The sequence below is a fragment of the Crocodylus porosus genome, unplaced genomic scaffold, assembly GCF_001723895.1.
Source record: "Crocodylus porosus isolate Cpor-Errol unplaced genomic scaffold, CroPor_comp1, whole genome shotgun sequence".
In the NCBI taxonomy this organism is placed as follows: domain Eukaryota; kingdom Metazoa; phylum Chordata; order Crocodylia; family Crocodylidae; genus Crocodylus; species Crocodylus porosus.
The window spans coordinates 16,554,041-16,568,304 of NW_017728928.1; the positions used below are offsets into that span (position 1 = coordinate 16,554,041).

Consider the following 14,264-nt stretch of genomic DNA (forward strand, 5'->3'; position numbering starts at 1 on the left):
GCATGGAGGGGCCCTGAAAACTGACTGCAGCAGGGTCTCCAACTGGAACACACAACAGGGCGGTGGTGGCTCAGCTGGGGAGATGGGTAAGGTCACTGCAAAGGGAACAGGAAGCTTGGGCAGGCCACCTTTTACATTCATCTCAAAATCAGTGGTGGTGTTAGTGGCAGGGCACTGTTGGTGCCTACCACTTTAAGACCAGAGCCAAGCAGCCAGCAGGTGCTTGGTTGTGGTGGCCATTTTAGATTTTGGGCCACCCATATAAACAGATGAGTTTCCTACTGGAAGGGCAGGCAGTAACACTGTCTGGCTGCAAGGCTCCATAACATCCTGGAGGTAAGGGAGGAGCTGTAGGGGATGACTAGGAGGCTCCTGGTCCTGACCTGCTGGGAGTGGGTGGCCTGGTGGGGCTCTCAGTGGTACAGAAGCCCCCAGGAAATGCCAGGCCAGTTATCATCCTGGTGGAAGGTGGGTAGGAGTGCCTTTCCCCTAGCCCTCACCTTTGGGTGGGTCTGGTAACATTGGAGGTAGTGGGAGTCCAGGCGTGGCTATGGCCACTTGGGGGTGCAAGACCCCGAGGAGGAAGAGTTGGGGCTAGGCACGGCTGTGGCCACCTGAGCCCACCGAGGGAGGGAAACCCCATGGCCCTGAAAGAGGGGGGCAGAGATGTGGAGGAGCCCCAAGGGAGGGGGAGAAGACCCAGAGGGGTGAGGGCCCAGTATGTTATATATATGAGTTGCCCCCAGAAGGGGCTTGAACAAACTTAGACCGGGTCAGGTAATTGGCTGGCCACTACCCCGGTTAGGGTCACAGGAGAGGCCCAAAGACGGTACGTCTGTCACCTGAGGAATGGACTAGCTAAGCCAATGGCCTAAGGGGCTGGTTCCAAGAGGGAGCAAGGCAGAATAAGTTGTTGACGCTAGAGAGTGAGTGACTGAGTGTCCTGACAACAGGCCTAAGCTTGTTCCAGCTGTAGGCAGGGGGCATATTGCCACCTGGATGTCATCTGTGAGGCATGAGCTACAGCGTAGGGGAGGTACGGAGCCGCAGATAGTGCCCCCTGTCATCAGGGCATGAATGGACAGCCTCCCACCTTAATTAGCATCTTAATTAAGAACAAGGCATGGCAGGTGAGTCAAGTGGAGGGTGTGCCCAAAGGCAAGTGGGGACCCTAGCACTGTGGCTAGGCAGGGAGTCCCACTTTGCCACAAAGCTGAGCACAGAGGGAAGCTGTAAATTGCAGGGAAAGGGAGTAGGACTCAAAGGGTACTGGCATGCACTAGCCCAGGATTCTGCTTAGCACAGCTATCCATGGTTTCCCTGTTGTTGCCGTGCTTGATGCCCTCAAAAATGCTTAAGCTTCTATGTCTGGACACCCGGCATTCCTGGCCTCTCATAGGGAGGTCCAGACAGCTCCAGAAGGAAGCGTAATGATAATAGCTAAAATGACTTCTGCTAATGGGGAATCAGGATCCCACCTTCTCACCTGCCTAATACTTTCCACTTTATCTTTGAGCCATACCCTTCCTCCTCACCCATCAGTGACATTCCCTCTCTTCCTTTTTGCAGCTATTAGAGGAGATGGTGGTGGAAGAACCTCTTCTCTCCTTGTGGTGGAAGGGATTTACCTTACCCAGAGGACTCTCCAGTTGCAAGAAGTCAACCACCCAAAATTACCTTTTTTTTAAAAAAAACCCATAGATTTTACAGGCCAATCTAAGAAGACAAAGAAAGAATAAGAGAATATGGGTAAAATACTACTGCAAGTACATGATTAATGTACAAATAATATCAGCATTATGAGGAAGAGCTAGGCAAATCTCTTGATCAGAACTGTCCAGAAAAATCAGTCTATCAAATGGAATACTTTTTCTGACCCATACAGATAAGGGTGGGATGGCAAAGGCTGGATGCAGAGCAAGCCAAATTTCTATCAATTCTCAGAGGAATCTCAAAGTGCTAAGTGAAAGACAGTTTGGCAAAGGAACTTTTGTCTGACTTCAGTGTTAGCAGAATTTTACTGTCAGATTTTTAGACTCCACACTTTACATGGTAGCCTGTGTACCTGAAACAACAAACTACTGCAGAAGTAGTGTTACACTGGGGTTGCATCAAAAGTGGCATATATGTATTACACAACCTGAAAAAAAACAAACACACTGGTAATACTATACTCAATCAAAACTTAAGTTCCTAGTAGTAGGCAACTATCGATCCTCTAGATCAGGGGTGGCCAACCAGTGGCACCAGAGCCACATGTGGCTCTTCAGAAGTTAATGCGTCTCCTTGAATCTTTGCACAAGCACATGGTGACCAGCTTCCATAGCCATTACATCACATCATGTGACGTGACTGCTTACAGTGATGACATTACTCATTTTGGACTCAGAAGCTTGGACTCCGGAGCCACAGTTTGGCCACATAAGGGGTCTAGTTAGATGCCTGATGAATCGACTTGTACAGAGTCCTGCGACTAACAAACCAAGACCTTTGATGAGGACACCTAGGCAGGAGTATGGAGGAGTGGAGGCTGCCCAAGTCCTACCTCAGTCTCCGCCTTTAAACCACTGAGACAGAATTCAAAGGCCAAACCGGGTCCAAATGTTCAGTTTCTTCTTTCAGGAACAGAAAACGTGATTTTTAGTATTGCTGCCATTGCTAATGGGAACACACATGGCTGTTGCAGTGTCAGTCAACTAACCTATAGGCAGAATCTGAAGCCAGATAAAAAATACACCTCATCTCTAAACTGCATTTAATGATTAGGGTAATTAACAATTGGGGCAATTTACCATGGGATGTGATCATTCTCCATTATCTGAAGTCTTTAAAAATCAAGATTTGCTTATTTTCTAAAATATGCAATAAGCCTTTGAGATCCAGGATATCAGCTTGCATAATTATAAATAATCCTTCCCTGTCTTAGGAAATGATGGTATTTTTATTCCTTTAAACACCATTAGTTTAACTTCCATTAGGAGAGTCACCAGAGACATGCTGGAGGACCTATTAGAAGTAACCCCATTACATTACTTCACAGAGTAACTTTTTCTGCTGAAAAGAAGCCCCTTATTTTTTTTCCCAAAACACTCTTAAGCCTCTCAGTCTTTCTTTTGATCTGTGACTCTGTCCCTTTGCTCATCTCCTGATAAGACTTTTAAGTCCTTTTGTCCCAATTATAAAACAGGAAGTTGGGGACAATGTTGTATTTGCTCCAGTATTTGGAAAATAATGTTAAAGGGTTACAAGGGACTCTGAATATTTTCTTTTTTCTGAGAGAGAAACGTTTCTGTAGTATTGGCAAAGAGCACTTACATTAAACAAGGAAGAGGTGAAAGCCAAAGGGAAAGGGTGCGGGGAATTCTAAGGCAGCTTAGTAATACACCAGCAAGAAATGCCATTAGACATGGGGGAAGGCAGGTTTCAAAAAGTTTATAAGTATTGTTTATCATTGGCCCCAGCACTTTCTTTTCTTCTTGGCTACTACTCAAGTACTGATCTCTGTTCAGCTTTAACTGTACCATGCCAAGAAAATCAGAGCCTGTATTATGTCCTGATTTTTCCCCAGAGCACCTTGACACATCATTTGACAGCCTGACAATATTCTAATTCATGTTCCAAAGAAATGTATTTCTACTTAACTTTTTAGCTTCCAGGGCATATTATAATGCCTGACCTGCCTGAGTGAATTCCAACTGTTTTCTTCTGGATCATGGAAATAGAAAGACATATGTACTAGTTATACCAAAAGCTATAACATTTCCCTACACCTCTGCAGCATGCACTACATTCACATGTGCACAAAGACACATTTTGACACCACCTCAAGTCCTGCTTTCTATGGCCTTTTATCACAGGAAGAGATCAGAATTCAGATCTAGCCACTTCATTTTTGAACAGCAGTTTGTATTCAGAAAGGCCAGCAGCTTACACTGATCTACTCCACCTGGGGCTCATTAAAATAATTTCCTTTGTTTGCACTTTTATATTAGTTTAAAACTTTAAGTCACTCATGTCATTTTTTTCTTTTGGTCTGGATACACTTAAAAAGGAATGTTAAAACTGAGGGTGGAGTGAGGGGGATTTAGTTGGAAGAGAAAATATTTTATGGTGATCTGCCCTGGAAATAAGGGACAAAATGAGGCTAAAACCACAAGTGATAATGTGTGGGGTGTTTCTCATCCTAATGTCATGAGGAAGTTTGTCTATATAAAAACATGACTATGTAATATGCCTCACTGGCTTTCTCCTTTGTTCAGCAGAAGCTTGAGGGGAGAAAGAGTTCACTTGTTAGGAATGTCAGATAAGATTTAGGGACTACAAAATGTCTTTTGTCCTATAGGTCAGTGTTTCCAAAATCTGGTCCACAAGGCCCTATATGCCTTTACAGTGTTTTCAATTAAAAGTCTTAAAACAGTACATAATGATCTCCAAAGTATTCTGAGGTTGACATAGTTGGTTTGTCCAAAATGTCTGCGAGACATTTCTCTAGGTATCCAAATATAGTCACCAAACATTAAGAGATGCTGGCCAAGTACAGAGAATTACCATTATTCCAGTAGAAACAAGGTGTGCAGACATTCAGGCTTTTTCTTCTAGAAGTAATGCCACTCCTAGAGAAAAATAACCTGGGAATAACCAGGTTAAATAGCTCCCAGGAGAGTTTCTACCAGGAGAATGAATTCCCCCAGGTTAACACCTCCGAGGGACCAGGACATGGAGTTGAAGGAAAGGGTCCCATGCCTTCCTGAGACCTGGGTCACTGGTTTGGAGAAGGTATTGGGAGCAGCTGCTCCCCCATTCCATAGACAGGGAGAGGAGGGGCCAGGGGCAGTGCCCAGCTCATCCTGGCAAGGGGGCTGGGTTGGGCTGTGCTTGGGATGAATGGTGGTGGCACTGCTATGGGAGGAGGCTATGGTGAATTTGGGAGGGCTACAGCTCACCCCATAACCCCCCCACTCCCAGTACTGCTGCCACCTGCCCTGAGCACAGCCCTAGCCCAGCTCCCCCACCAGGAAGAGCCCGGTGCTGCCCCTGGCCCCAGCTTGCAGCAGTAGCCCACCTTCCCCCTGTGTGCAGATCTGGGGCCCCCCTGCCATGTCCTCCCAGGATGTGTGCAGTGGCAGGTACCACCCCCTATCCTCCCGACGAACTACTTGCGACTCTGTCTCTTGCTTCACCATGCTGTGCAATGTCTGCCCCTACCCCAGCCCCAGAGCCAACTCCACTTCCTCCCTCACCATGGGGACCTTGGTCTGCCTCCCCATGCCTCTTCCTTCCCCCCACACCCCTTTTCCCACAACAGACTTACTAGCCAGATGGTGCTTTCCAGGCTGCCGGGCTGCATTCCTGGCCACCTGTGTGCTGTGCAGCAGTTGTGCGCATGCACACAGCATTTATCGGTAACATTACTGGCCGCATGAGCCAAAAAAAAAGGCTGATTGCCAATAATGTCAATTTTCCTTTTAAAGGTGCTGATACGATACGGGACCAATGTATCAGTGCACCTCTAATTGTAAGTAAAAGGCTGGAACTTGTTCATTTTCAGTGTAGCTTTACAGAACTTATAATAAGCCAGCAATTACATTTTTAAAAATGTTTGTAATAACACTTCTTGCTACTTATCAGCAAGGGGTCATCTACAAGGTCACATAAAATGTAGGCTCACACAGTAGTTTTCAAAAGAAATGAGTTTCACATACTGAACTCACTGAAAGTAAAATCTTTACACATTCCAGTAACACAGCTCTTTATTCTTTCATGTGTATGGAAAGGATAGCCTCCAAGAAGATTCTTTCCCTTCAGTCTTCTAATACATTTACCCACAGATATGCTCATTATGTCACCCTCCTTTTACCACTGGATGTATTATGCAGAAAACGCTCTTTTAAATATAGAGGCTGCTATTAACATTTTCATTGTCTCCTGGTGACCAGTTCTACAGCGTTCCCTAAAACTCAGTATACCATGAATAATGAAATCAGTTACTTCCAATAAGTATCACGAAATCACTGGAGATCACTGCAACTTTACTTAGTAACTTGCTTTTTTTTTTATTTCCAAATATTTTAACTGTGGTGTCTTATTATAATTAAACAATCACATTCTCTTCCCTACTTATACATAATGCAAACACACAAAAGTAATTAAACAAACATCACAGTGCAGGAAGCTATTATATTATCCAGAATTAAACTGCAAAAATAGAATCTTTATAATTCCATTTTCCTTAATGCATACAATGTAGCTGTAATTCTGCAAATCTCTATTTTACAATCAGAATTCCTAATCTGAAGTAGAATCATAGAAAAGTAGGGCTGAAAAGGACCTCCAGAGGTCACCGAGTCTAACGCCCTGCATCAGACAGGATCATCCCTATCCTAATCCAGGGATGCTCAACACCTAGCCCGTGGGCCACATCTGGTTCACAGAGCCATGTCATCCAACCCACAGGGCTCCCCACAGGTACTAAATTTGGTGGTGGGGGAGAAGTAGCAGTATTAGCTACTGCTCCCCTGTCGCCAAATTTTTGGATCCCTGGGAAGTCCCGTGGGCTGGATAGCATGGCCTGTCCCACAAGATCAGATGCGCAGGGTTGAGTAGAGGTGGCACGGGGCCTGACCTGAGTGCACAGGGGTCATCTGAGATGGTGCAAGGCCTGATCCCACTGGATGGACCTGGCCAGTGGTACTGCAGGGCCCAATCCAGCATCATGGGGCTGGATCCAGCATGTTGGTCTGAGAAGGATTGGGGGCCAATCAAGCCTAAGAACCAGCCCTATGTCACCCATCTGGCCTTCATGACCAAAAGGTTGATTACCACTGAACTAGCCTATTAGCAGAACTACACAGCCAACCCTGAAAGCCACAAGACATAACACCTTAACCTGACACTATTACAGCAGGGGGATCACGGCATGAACTGAATTTCAGAAGAATAGTTTAGATTAAAATTTGGACACTGAAACTTCACCTCAGCTGGTTAGAGCGTGGTGCTAATAACACCTCGTGGTGCTAATAACACCGAGGTCAGAGGCTGGATCCCTGGTTGAACTAGAGCTCTTAAGGTCCCTTCCAGTCTTACTTCTCTATGATCTAATGATGCTAACACAGAAAAGACGTTATTTTTCTGGTGACCAAACACCTTGAAAGACAGGATTTGGTTAATAAAATAGAGGCTATGTAAACAAAATATTTAAATTTCACATGCGGAATTTGGAGAAGTATATATATTTTACCAACAGGAAGGATTTCCAGGTTGATTACATTTCATGATTTCAAGTGTGTTATTTACTTAGAACCACAAAGCACCACCTCTCCAGTGGAATATTTTTTGCCTGCCATTTATTCCAACATTTGAAATATGAAGAACAGGTGTTCAGATTTAATTCCAAATGAGAAATGCAGCTTTTTGGCACAGAAACACTTTAGCAAATGGAAAGTGTGGAATCTGGATATTTCTTGGTCTGTTTCTGTGTTTACTGGCAGCAACATGACACCTATAGATTGCATGGCTAAAACTCAAAATGGGGCAGGGAGATGATCAGATTAGCATTTCTAATGATGGATCAGGTCAGCACGTACACACACAGGTGCAGTTTTCAAGTGGGCTCAGTGCTGTTCTAAAAATCTGTTTCCATTGATCCAAATGGTAAGTCTCCCATTTGATCCAAGGGGAAGAAAGTTAGGCCAATGCTAAGCACTTTGAAAATCCCACCTAAATGCCTGGGGACTTGATAACGTGAAAAACTGCTACCTTCTATTTTGCAACAAAGCTGCAGTTGTGATTAGTGTAACACAAGTGGGAGACTGGGTTTAAGCAGGAGGGGGCTGTCAAAGAGTATTTTCCTTGTAGGTTCCTGGCCTCTGGAACTCAGTTCTCTGTCTGCCAAAGCCTTGTCCTATTAACCTTCTGGACGCCTCACCAAGCCTCTCTCCCGAATGAAGGTGTTTGCAGGACAGTGGGTCTACACTGTCTGAAACAGAACTGACCTAAAAATGTTAGCATTTATTGATTAGCAAGTCATTATTAGCACTGTGTGGGCATACTGCATAATTCCAAAAATCCTTATGCTTGGTATTGAACACGTTTAAGTATATCACATCTTAGTCACAGGGGCACCTGTGCACAACCATAAAAAAAAAGAAAAGCAAGAAGGCAATAAAGACAAATCAGTTAAATGGCAAGGATCATTCTTCAGCAAATGGAAGTCGGCCCTATGGAAATGAAGACGTGAATGAATACATAAATAGAAGATGCAGTGGGATCTAATGGATTCTGTAGCCAGTACTCTGTCAAGGGACATATGGCACTTTTACATGTGCTCCGGGAATGGCGAGGAAGGGTGGCGCTTTAATTAAAGCTGATCTAATTAAAATGCTGCAGCATCTCGTGTATCAGCATCCCTAAGCTTCAAAATAGTGGTGGGGGCACTTGAACTAAAGCTCATTTGATGAGCTTTAAAGCACCCCCGCTGCCATTTGGAAGTGCGGGGACGCTGATACACGAGAAACAGAGGCTGGCTGGAGCACGGCAATTTTACCACACTCCAACAGACTTGAATGAGTGCTCCGATAAGCTGTAATTACAGCACATTAGAGGCTCTAGTCCCAGCTCTGTCATTTATTGTGTGATCGCAGGCAAATCCCTTCAGCACGTGTTTGTTCCCTTTCCACACTCAGGCTTCTTACAGACGGAAGAAAAATTCAACAAACAGCTCTATACTTTAAACTTGGTGCACACCCCTGCCAAGCCTAGCACATGCCCAGAAGAGGCATCGCATTAGCTGCACCTGACTTACCCAATGTCTATATAGTTTGGGCACTTTAGTGGGGCTTTTCTGGTGCTTTTATCTAATAGCTGATTGATACATAAAAGTGCCACTGAAGTGCCCAATCTATACAGATGTTGCAGAGCTGGGGTGAACTAATGCACTGCTTCTTCCAGTAAAGCGTGTGTTTTTTTTTCCATGTCTGTCAGCAGCCTCAGTCTCTATTCTCCATTTAGAATGTAAACTCTTTGGGGCAGGGAGTCTCTCTCAGCGTAAATTTGTACCATGTTTTGTACCACAGAGCCTCGACATCACTTGGTATTTTTAGCTAGAATGACAAAACAATAACTGCAACCTAATGTTTTAACAAATGAACTACAAAAATGAGTCAGAATTACCCACAAGAGTATTGCAAAGCTATCTGTGGAAGTAATAGGTAGAGGAATTCAGAAAAAGTGAACAAAACTATGCTTGCCGATAATCAGAGTTCTTTCAACTCTCAGGAGTTTTGGGACAGAACACACTGAAAACATGGACGGGTGTCTGTTTATTAAGTTTGCAATTCAGTAGATAGAACTAAGGGAAAACATTTCAATCTCCCCATAATGTTTGACTGAATGAGTCACCCATGCGTGAATCAGTGTTTTGATGATAAATCCTCTACATTGTGGCCTGTTCAATTTCACTGGAAAAAGGCCATTTGAAAGCATTACACTACTAATGTTCTGCTAATGGAAACACGTTATTAAAATGGAGTCAAAAACGGATTATAAACCATTGTCTGTCACACTCACCTTCCCACCCTCATCAAATTTGCCCACATGGCAAAACCATTCTCGGGAGCAGAACCAGGTTGGCATGATCACAGTGGGCCCATGAGAGGTAAACACCTAAGAAAAAAGGTGACAAGAAATAGCCTTAATGACAAAGAAGGATGTTCCTAAACAATACTATTCTGACAATGAAGCTCATTTTCACTTATTTGTTTATGTCTTGGTCCTGCAAAGATTTACGCTTATACTTTAAGCATACTGCTGTCTTACTGGTGGCTCCTGGACTCTCACCTGGCCACTGCTTTTCCTATCACTCTGGCTGTGGCAGCATCCGGGGTCTCTGGGCATTGCTTTCGGTTTCTCTTTCCTGTGCCTGCCCCAAGGGACAGGGCTGTACATGGGAGCCTGTGAGGCAGTACAATGGGGGAGTCCACACTTGGTGAGCTGGAGGTGGGGGAAGGCACAGTGGAGTAATGGGGGTGGCGACTGCCCCTACATGAGGTGCAGCGGGGAAGGAGGCTTTCTACACTTGGTGGTGGTGGGGAAGAACAAAGCAAAATTTTACAGTGTATGCATGCATAAAATGGAAAGCCTGTGGCAAATTCTAAGGCTTCAATATAGTACAAAATTACAAATCTAGATCTATGATTTCTGTGGAAGAGGGAAAAAGTCAAACTCGGGGAAGGCAATAATATGGTTTGCTGTTAAACATAACCAGAGCAATATGCGTACACTATCAAGTTACAGAGATGAAAATGCTTCAGTAGATGACACAAATATGGCTATTAATGTTATATTTTTGAATTGGGACAGTTTCAGTGACTAATAGCTATACAGTCAGGAACCATACATAATCACCTTTTGATACGTTGAACAATCATGTTGTAATCCCAACTATGAAATAAACCAGACAATCTGGACTATGTAAAATAAACTAATTCTTCTATTTTACAAAGCAAAATATCTGGCAAAGCAGGAGACTGAACAAGTCCAAGAAAAGTTGGAACTTGAGAGTGGACAGTGCCTATATCCAACTACTGCACAGAAAATTCCTCGTACAAGCTGGTTTAAAATAACACAAAAACATGTCAATCTTCAATCACTGGTGAAAATTGGCCTTGTTATGAATCCCATTATAAATTGAGGTTTTCAATGGTATCATGCCTGCTTTCTTGAGTTTGTTTTCACTTTTTTTCCTATTTTTTCAAGGCCAAATCAGTTCCAAATTCAATTGGGCAAAACCCAATAGTCAACTTCCAAAATTCAACTGAGCAGAGTTCAACCTTCAAGCCTGTGTGGCTCTTCTACCGGGTAAGCATCCTCCCTCACAGACTCATTAATCTGGGGCTTCGGATACTCTCCGAATCCAGGCAGGCATCCTACATGCAAGCCCCAGGCCCAGAGCCCTTGGGGTTCATATGCCTCCTCTCTCCCTTGATCTTAGCCAAAAGACTGCTGATATTGCATGTGTGATCTCAATGGATAGGGAGTGTTAAACTACATTCAGCTGTATCAGCCTTGTATTTATATGCTCGATATCAAATGTATTTCTTATGTTATAATACAGCCAGAATTGCATAATGAGTTTCACATATGGGAGAGGCTCAAAACCTAAACAGCTGAAGAGAGGTAATCACTGAAAATCAGTATCACATGGGTATGCCAAATAAACAGGCCCTTCCAGACAATGATGAATTTCCATTTTAAGAGAAGTGGCCCTTTGAGACTAACACCTGGCTTTCAAGCTGTTCAAAGAAGATTATATCTCAGAGTGGGGAAACTAAGTAAGAGACAGTATCCTTGGGATATTATCTGAAAGGCTGCAAAGAGTCTCCTGGTCATAATTATATCAGGAAAGACTTTTAATCTGGTAAACATGCACCTTTGCAGGGGCAGAAAATTATATGCATAGGCTCCCCAAGTATTCAGTGGGTGATGTATGTACGTAAATAGCCAGATAAGAAACCATACTTAAGCTTTCTCTTGAGAGCAAATCTTGGTCTTTTGTTTTTCCAGGCATTAGAGTCTCTTAGCTAGTGGGCTGAGTAGAAACTGCATTCTTGGCTTTAAGATGCAGGGTAAAAACAGGTAATTGTTCTGATATTTCATCTTGTTTGTTTGTTTTTATAGTTCTATCTTCATCTCAGCATAGAATTAATGATTTCATAAGTTTGCTCTTGTTTCTATAATAAATCTTGATATCTTTTATAACCCACTTATTGTCAGTGACCACTGTGATTTAAGAACACCTGACCACATAGGACTCTTCGAAGGAAGGGGGCACCTATCTTTTCTAAGAGCATGACTGGACTGGAAAAAGTGAGATTCTTTTAGCTGACAGGATCTCCTCTGTTAAAAGCTGGCAAGACCTAAGTGACAGAGGTAAAGATGAGGCATCACAGGTCAAGGACATGACCTTTGGAGCTCCTCACTCTGTTCTCATTATTATTATATTCTCATTCTCTGCTTCATTAACTTTTTTGATCAGCACTGCTCCCAGCACAAACCCTGATTGGAAGCTGACTTCTGTTTCTTATGTATATTGAGATAAATAATCATCACAATTAGCTAATGCTATTATACACTCACATTTATAATGCATGAATTAAAACATAACCTTTATAAGCAAGAGAACACTAAGAATATGGTAATACAATATAAAAGAACAAAGATCTTAGCCAAACCAAACCCAAAATATTCCATTTAAGTACTCTTAAAAAGCTCAAAGCTGAATATCACCCTTACATCAAAACAAAGGACAGGCTGAAACACTTCATTTCGCCAACCCCTAAAATCAGACTTCAAGCAGACATCTTTGGTGGAGACCCATCAGCTGTCCCTCGTTGCCACACTTTGCCAGATTTAGGGTGTGTGGGGGAAACTAGTGTTGGGGAGTGGGGGAAATCTCTTGCAGGGGATTTCCCTGTGTGCACCTGCAAGCAATGTGGCAGGATTTCCCCACACCGTACAGGAGTTCTCCCAGTACAGGAGCTTGCAAGTGCCCACAGATTCCCCGCACAATGGGCCACATATCTACAAGAAGGAACACCCTGGAGGGACAAGTCTGGGTATATAGGGAAAGCGAAGCAGGTGCTCTGAAGGCTTATAGGGCTCAATCCCACACAGGAAATCCTAGGATGTGCTTGACTGAGCCACTCAAGCCTGCAGAGGCCCTGCCCTGGGCCACCTGCAAAGCACGGGCAGCTTTGTTTCATAGTTTCATAGTTCCTAGGGCTGGAAGGGACCTGAGCAGATCATCAAGTCTGACCCCGTACCATGGCAGGAAAGAGTACTGTCAAACAACCCCGGCAAGGTGTTCATCTAGCCTCATCTTAAAGTCCCCCAGGGTAGGAGCCAGCACCACATCTCTTGGAAGTTGGTTCCAGATCCTAGCCACCCTGACAGTGAAGTAGCGCCTCCTGGTATCTAGCCTGAATCAATGGTTACAAGCTGGCAGAGGGTAATTTCTTGTCACTCCTGGTAGTGCTTGGGGGAACAGGGACTCCCCCAATGCCTGCTGATCCCCCCTGACTAGTTTGTAAACGGCCACTAGATCCCCCCTCAGCCTTCTTTTGTGGAGGCTGAACAGGTTCAGGTCCCGTAGCCTCTCCTCATAGGGCCTGCCCTGCTCACCCCTGATCATGCGAGTGGCCCTCCTGTGGACCCTCTCCATGCTGTCCACATCCCTCCTGAAGTGTGGTGCCCAGAACTGGATGCAGTACTCCAACTGCTGCCTGACCAGTGTCGCATAGAGCGGGAGGATCACCTCCTTGGACCTGCTTGAGATGCATCTGTGGATGCATGACAAGGTATGGTTGCCAAAGCGCAGCCCAAGCCAGCAAAAGGTTGTCAACTCCTGGACTAGTGGATAGGGCACTGGACTGGGACTGAGAGGACCCAGTGATTTGCTGGGTGATCTCAAGCTACTCACTTCCCACTTGTGCTCTAATTTCCCCATCTGTAAAACTGGGATAAGCATACATCTTTGCAAAGGCTTTTGAAAGTTATATGCAAAAAGCATTCTGTATAAGAAGGAGGCATTGGTAGATTAATTTAATAATAGTGTATAAAGAGGAAAGGTTAATGTGCCTACAAAGCATCTATTTTGGATCAGTTTGGATACAACTATAAAATCAAAGTGTGGCAGTACACAATTTCAAGTCTCTTCCTGTAGCAACTTCTTTACCTATGGGAGACTGTAATCTGCCTGATAGGACAATTGAGGCATTGCTGGATACCTTACCTTTCCAATCTAAGTTTAGAACGTACTTTTTAAAGGATAATTTTGAAAGCAATATTCCCATTTTCCTGTCTCAAATCCATGAACCAGTTCCACATTCTAAAGTACCTTCCAAACTAAGAAGTACCCTAGAGCTAACTGCACATATCAAGCAAGTGCTGCAGAGCAGGAGAGACAGAATTTAGACCAGTGATAGGGGCACAGAGTGGGACACTTGGCATCAGACTGAAGGGTTTCCTTCAAGAATAATTGAACCATGGGATAGGAGAGAGAGAAGGGCACATCAAGTGGGAATCAAGGAGTAAGAGGAGGGATGAGATCGGGCTTTTAGTAGGCCAGGACATTCCATCTGCAAACACTGGTCAAAACGTAAAGGTTATATCAGTGTTTCCCAAAGTTTTGAAGACTCAGGCTGCTTCAGCAAAATGAAGCTATTTTATAAATCCGTTTTGCACTCTAAAAGAATTCATATGTTCTCTGC

General features: G+C 44.0%; 1 protein-coding gene across 10 annotated transcripts in view; it reads right to left on the reverse strand.

Moving 5' to 3' along the window:
* B3GNTL1 (UDP-GlcNAc:betaGal beta-1,3-N-acetylglucosaminyltransferase-like 1) overlaps window positions 1-14,264 on the reverse strand; it is a 316,252-nt gene that overhangs the window by 63,634 nt on the left and 238,354 nt on the right. For all 10 annotated transcript variants that reach the window (XM_019542723.1, XM_019542721.1, XM_019542717.1 and 7 more), the window contains one exon: window positions 9,565-9,660. In XM_019542723.1, coding sequence (XP_019398268.1) covers window positions 9,565-9,660 — 96 coding nt within the window. The remainder of the gene's footprint in view (window positions 1-9,564; window positions 9,661-14,264) is intronic.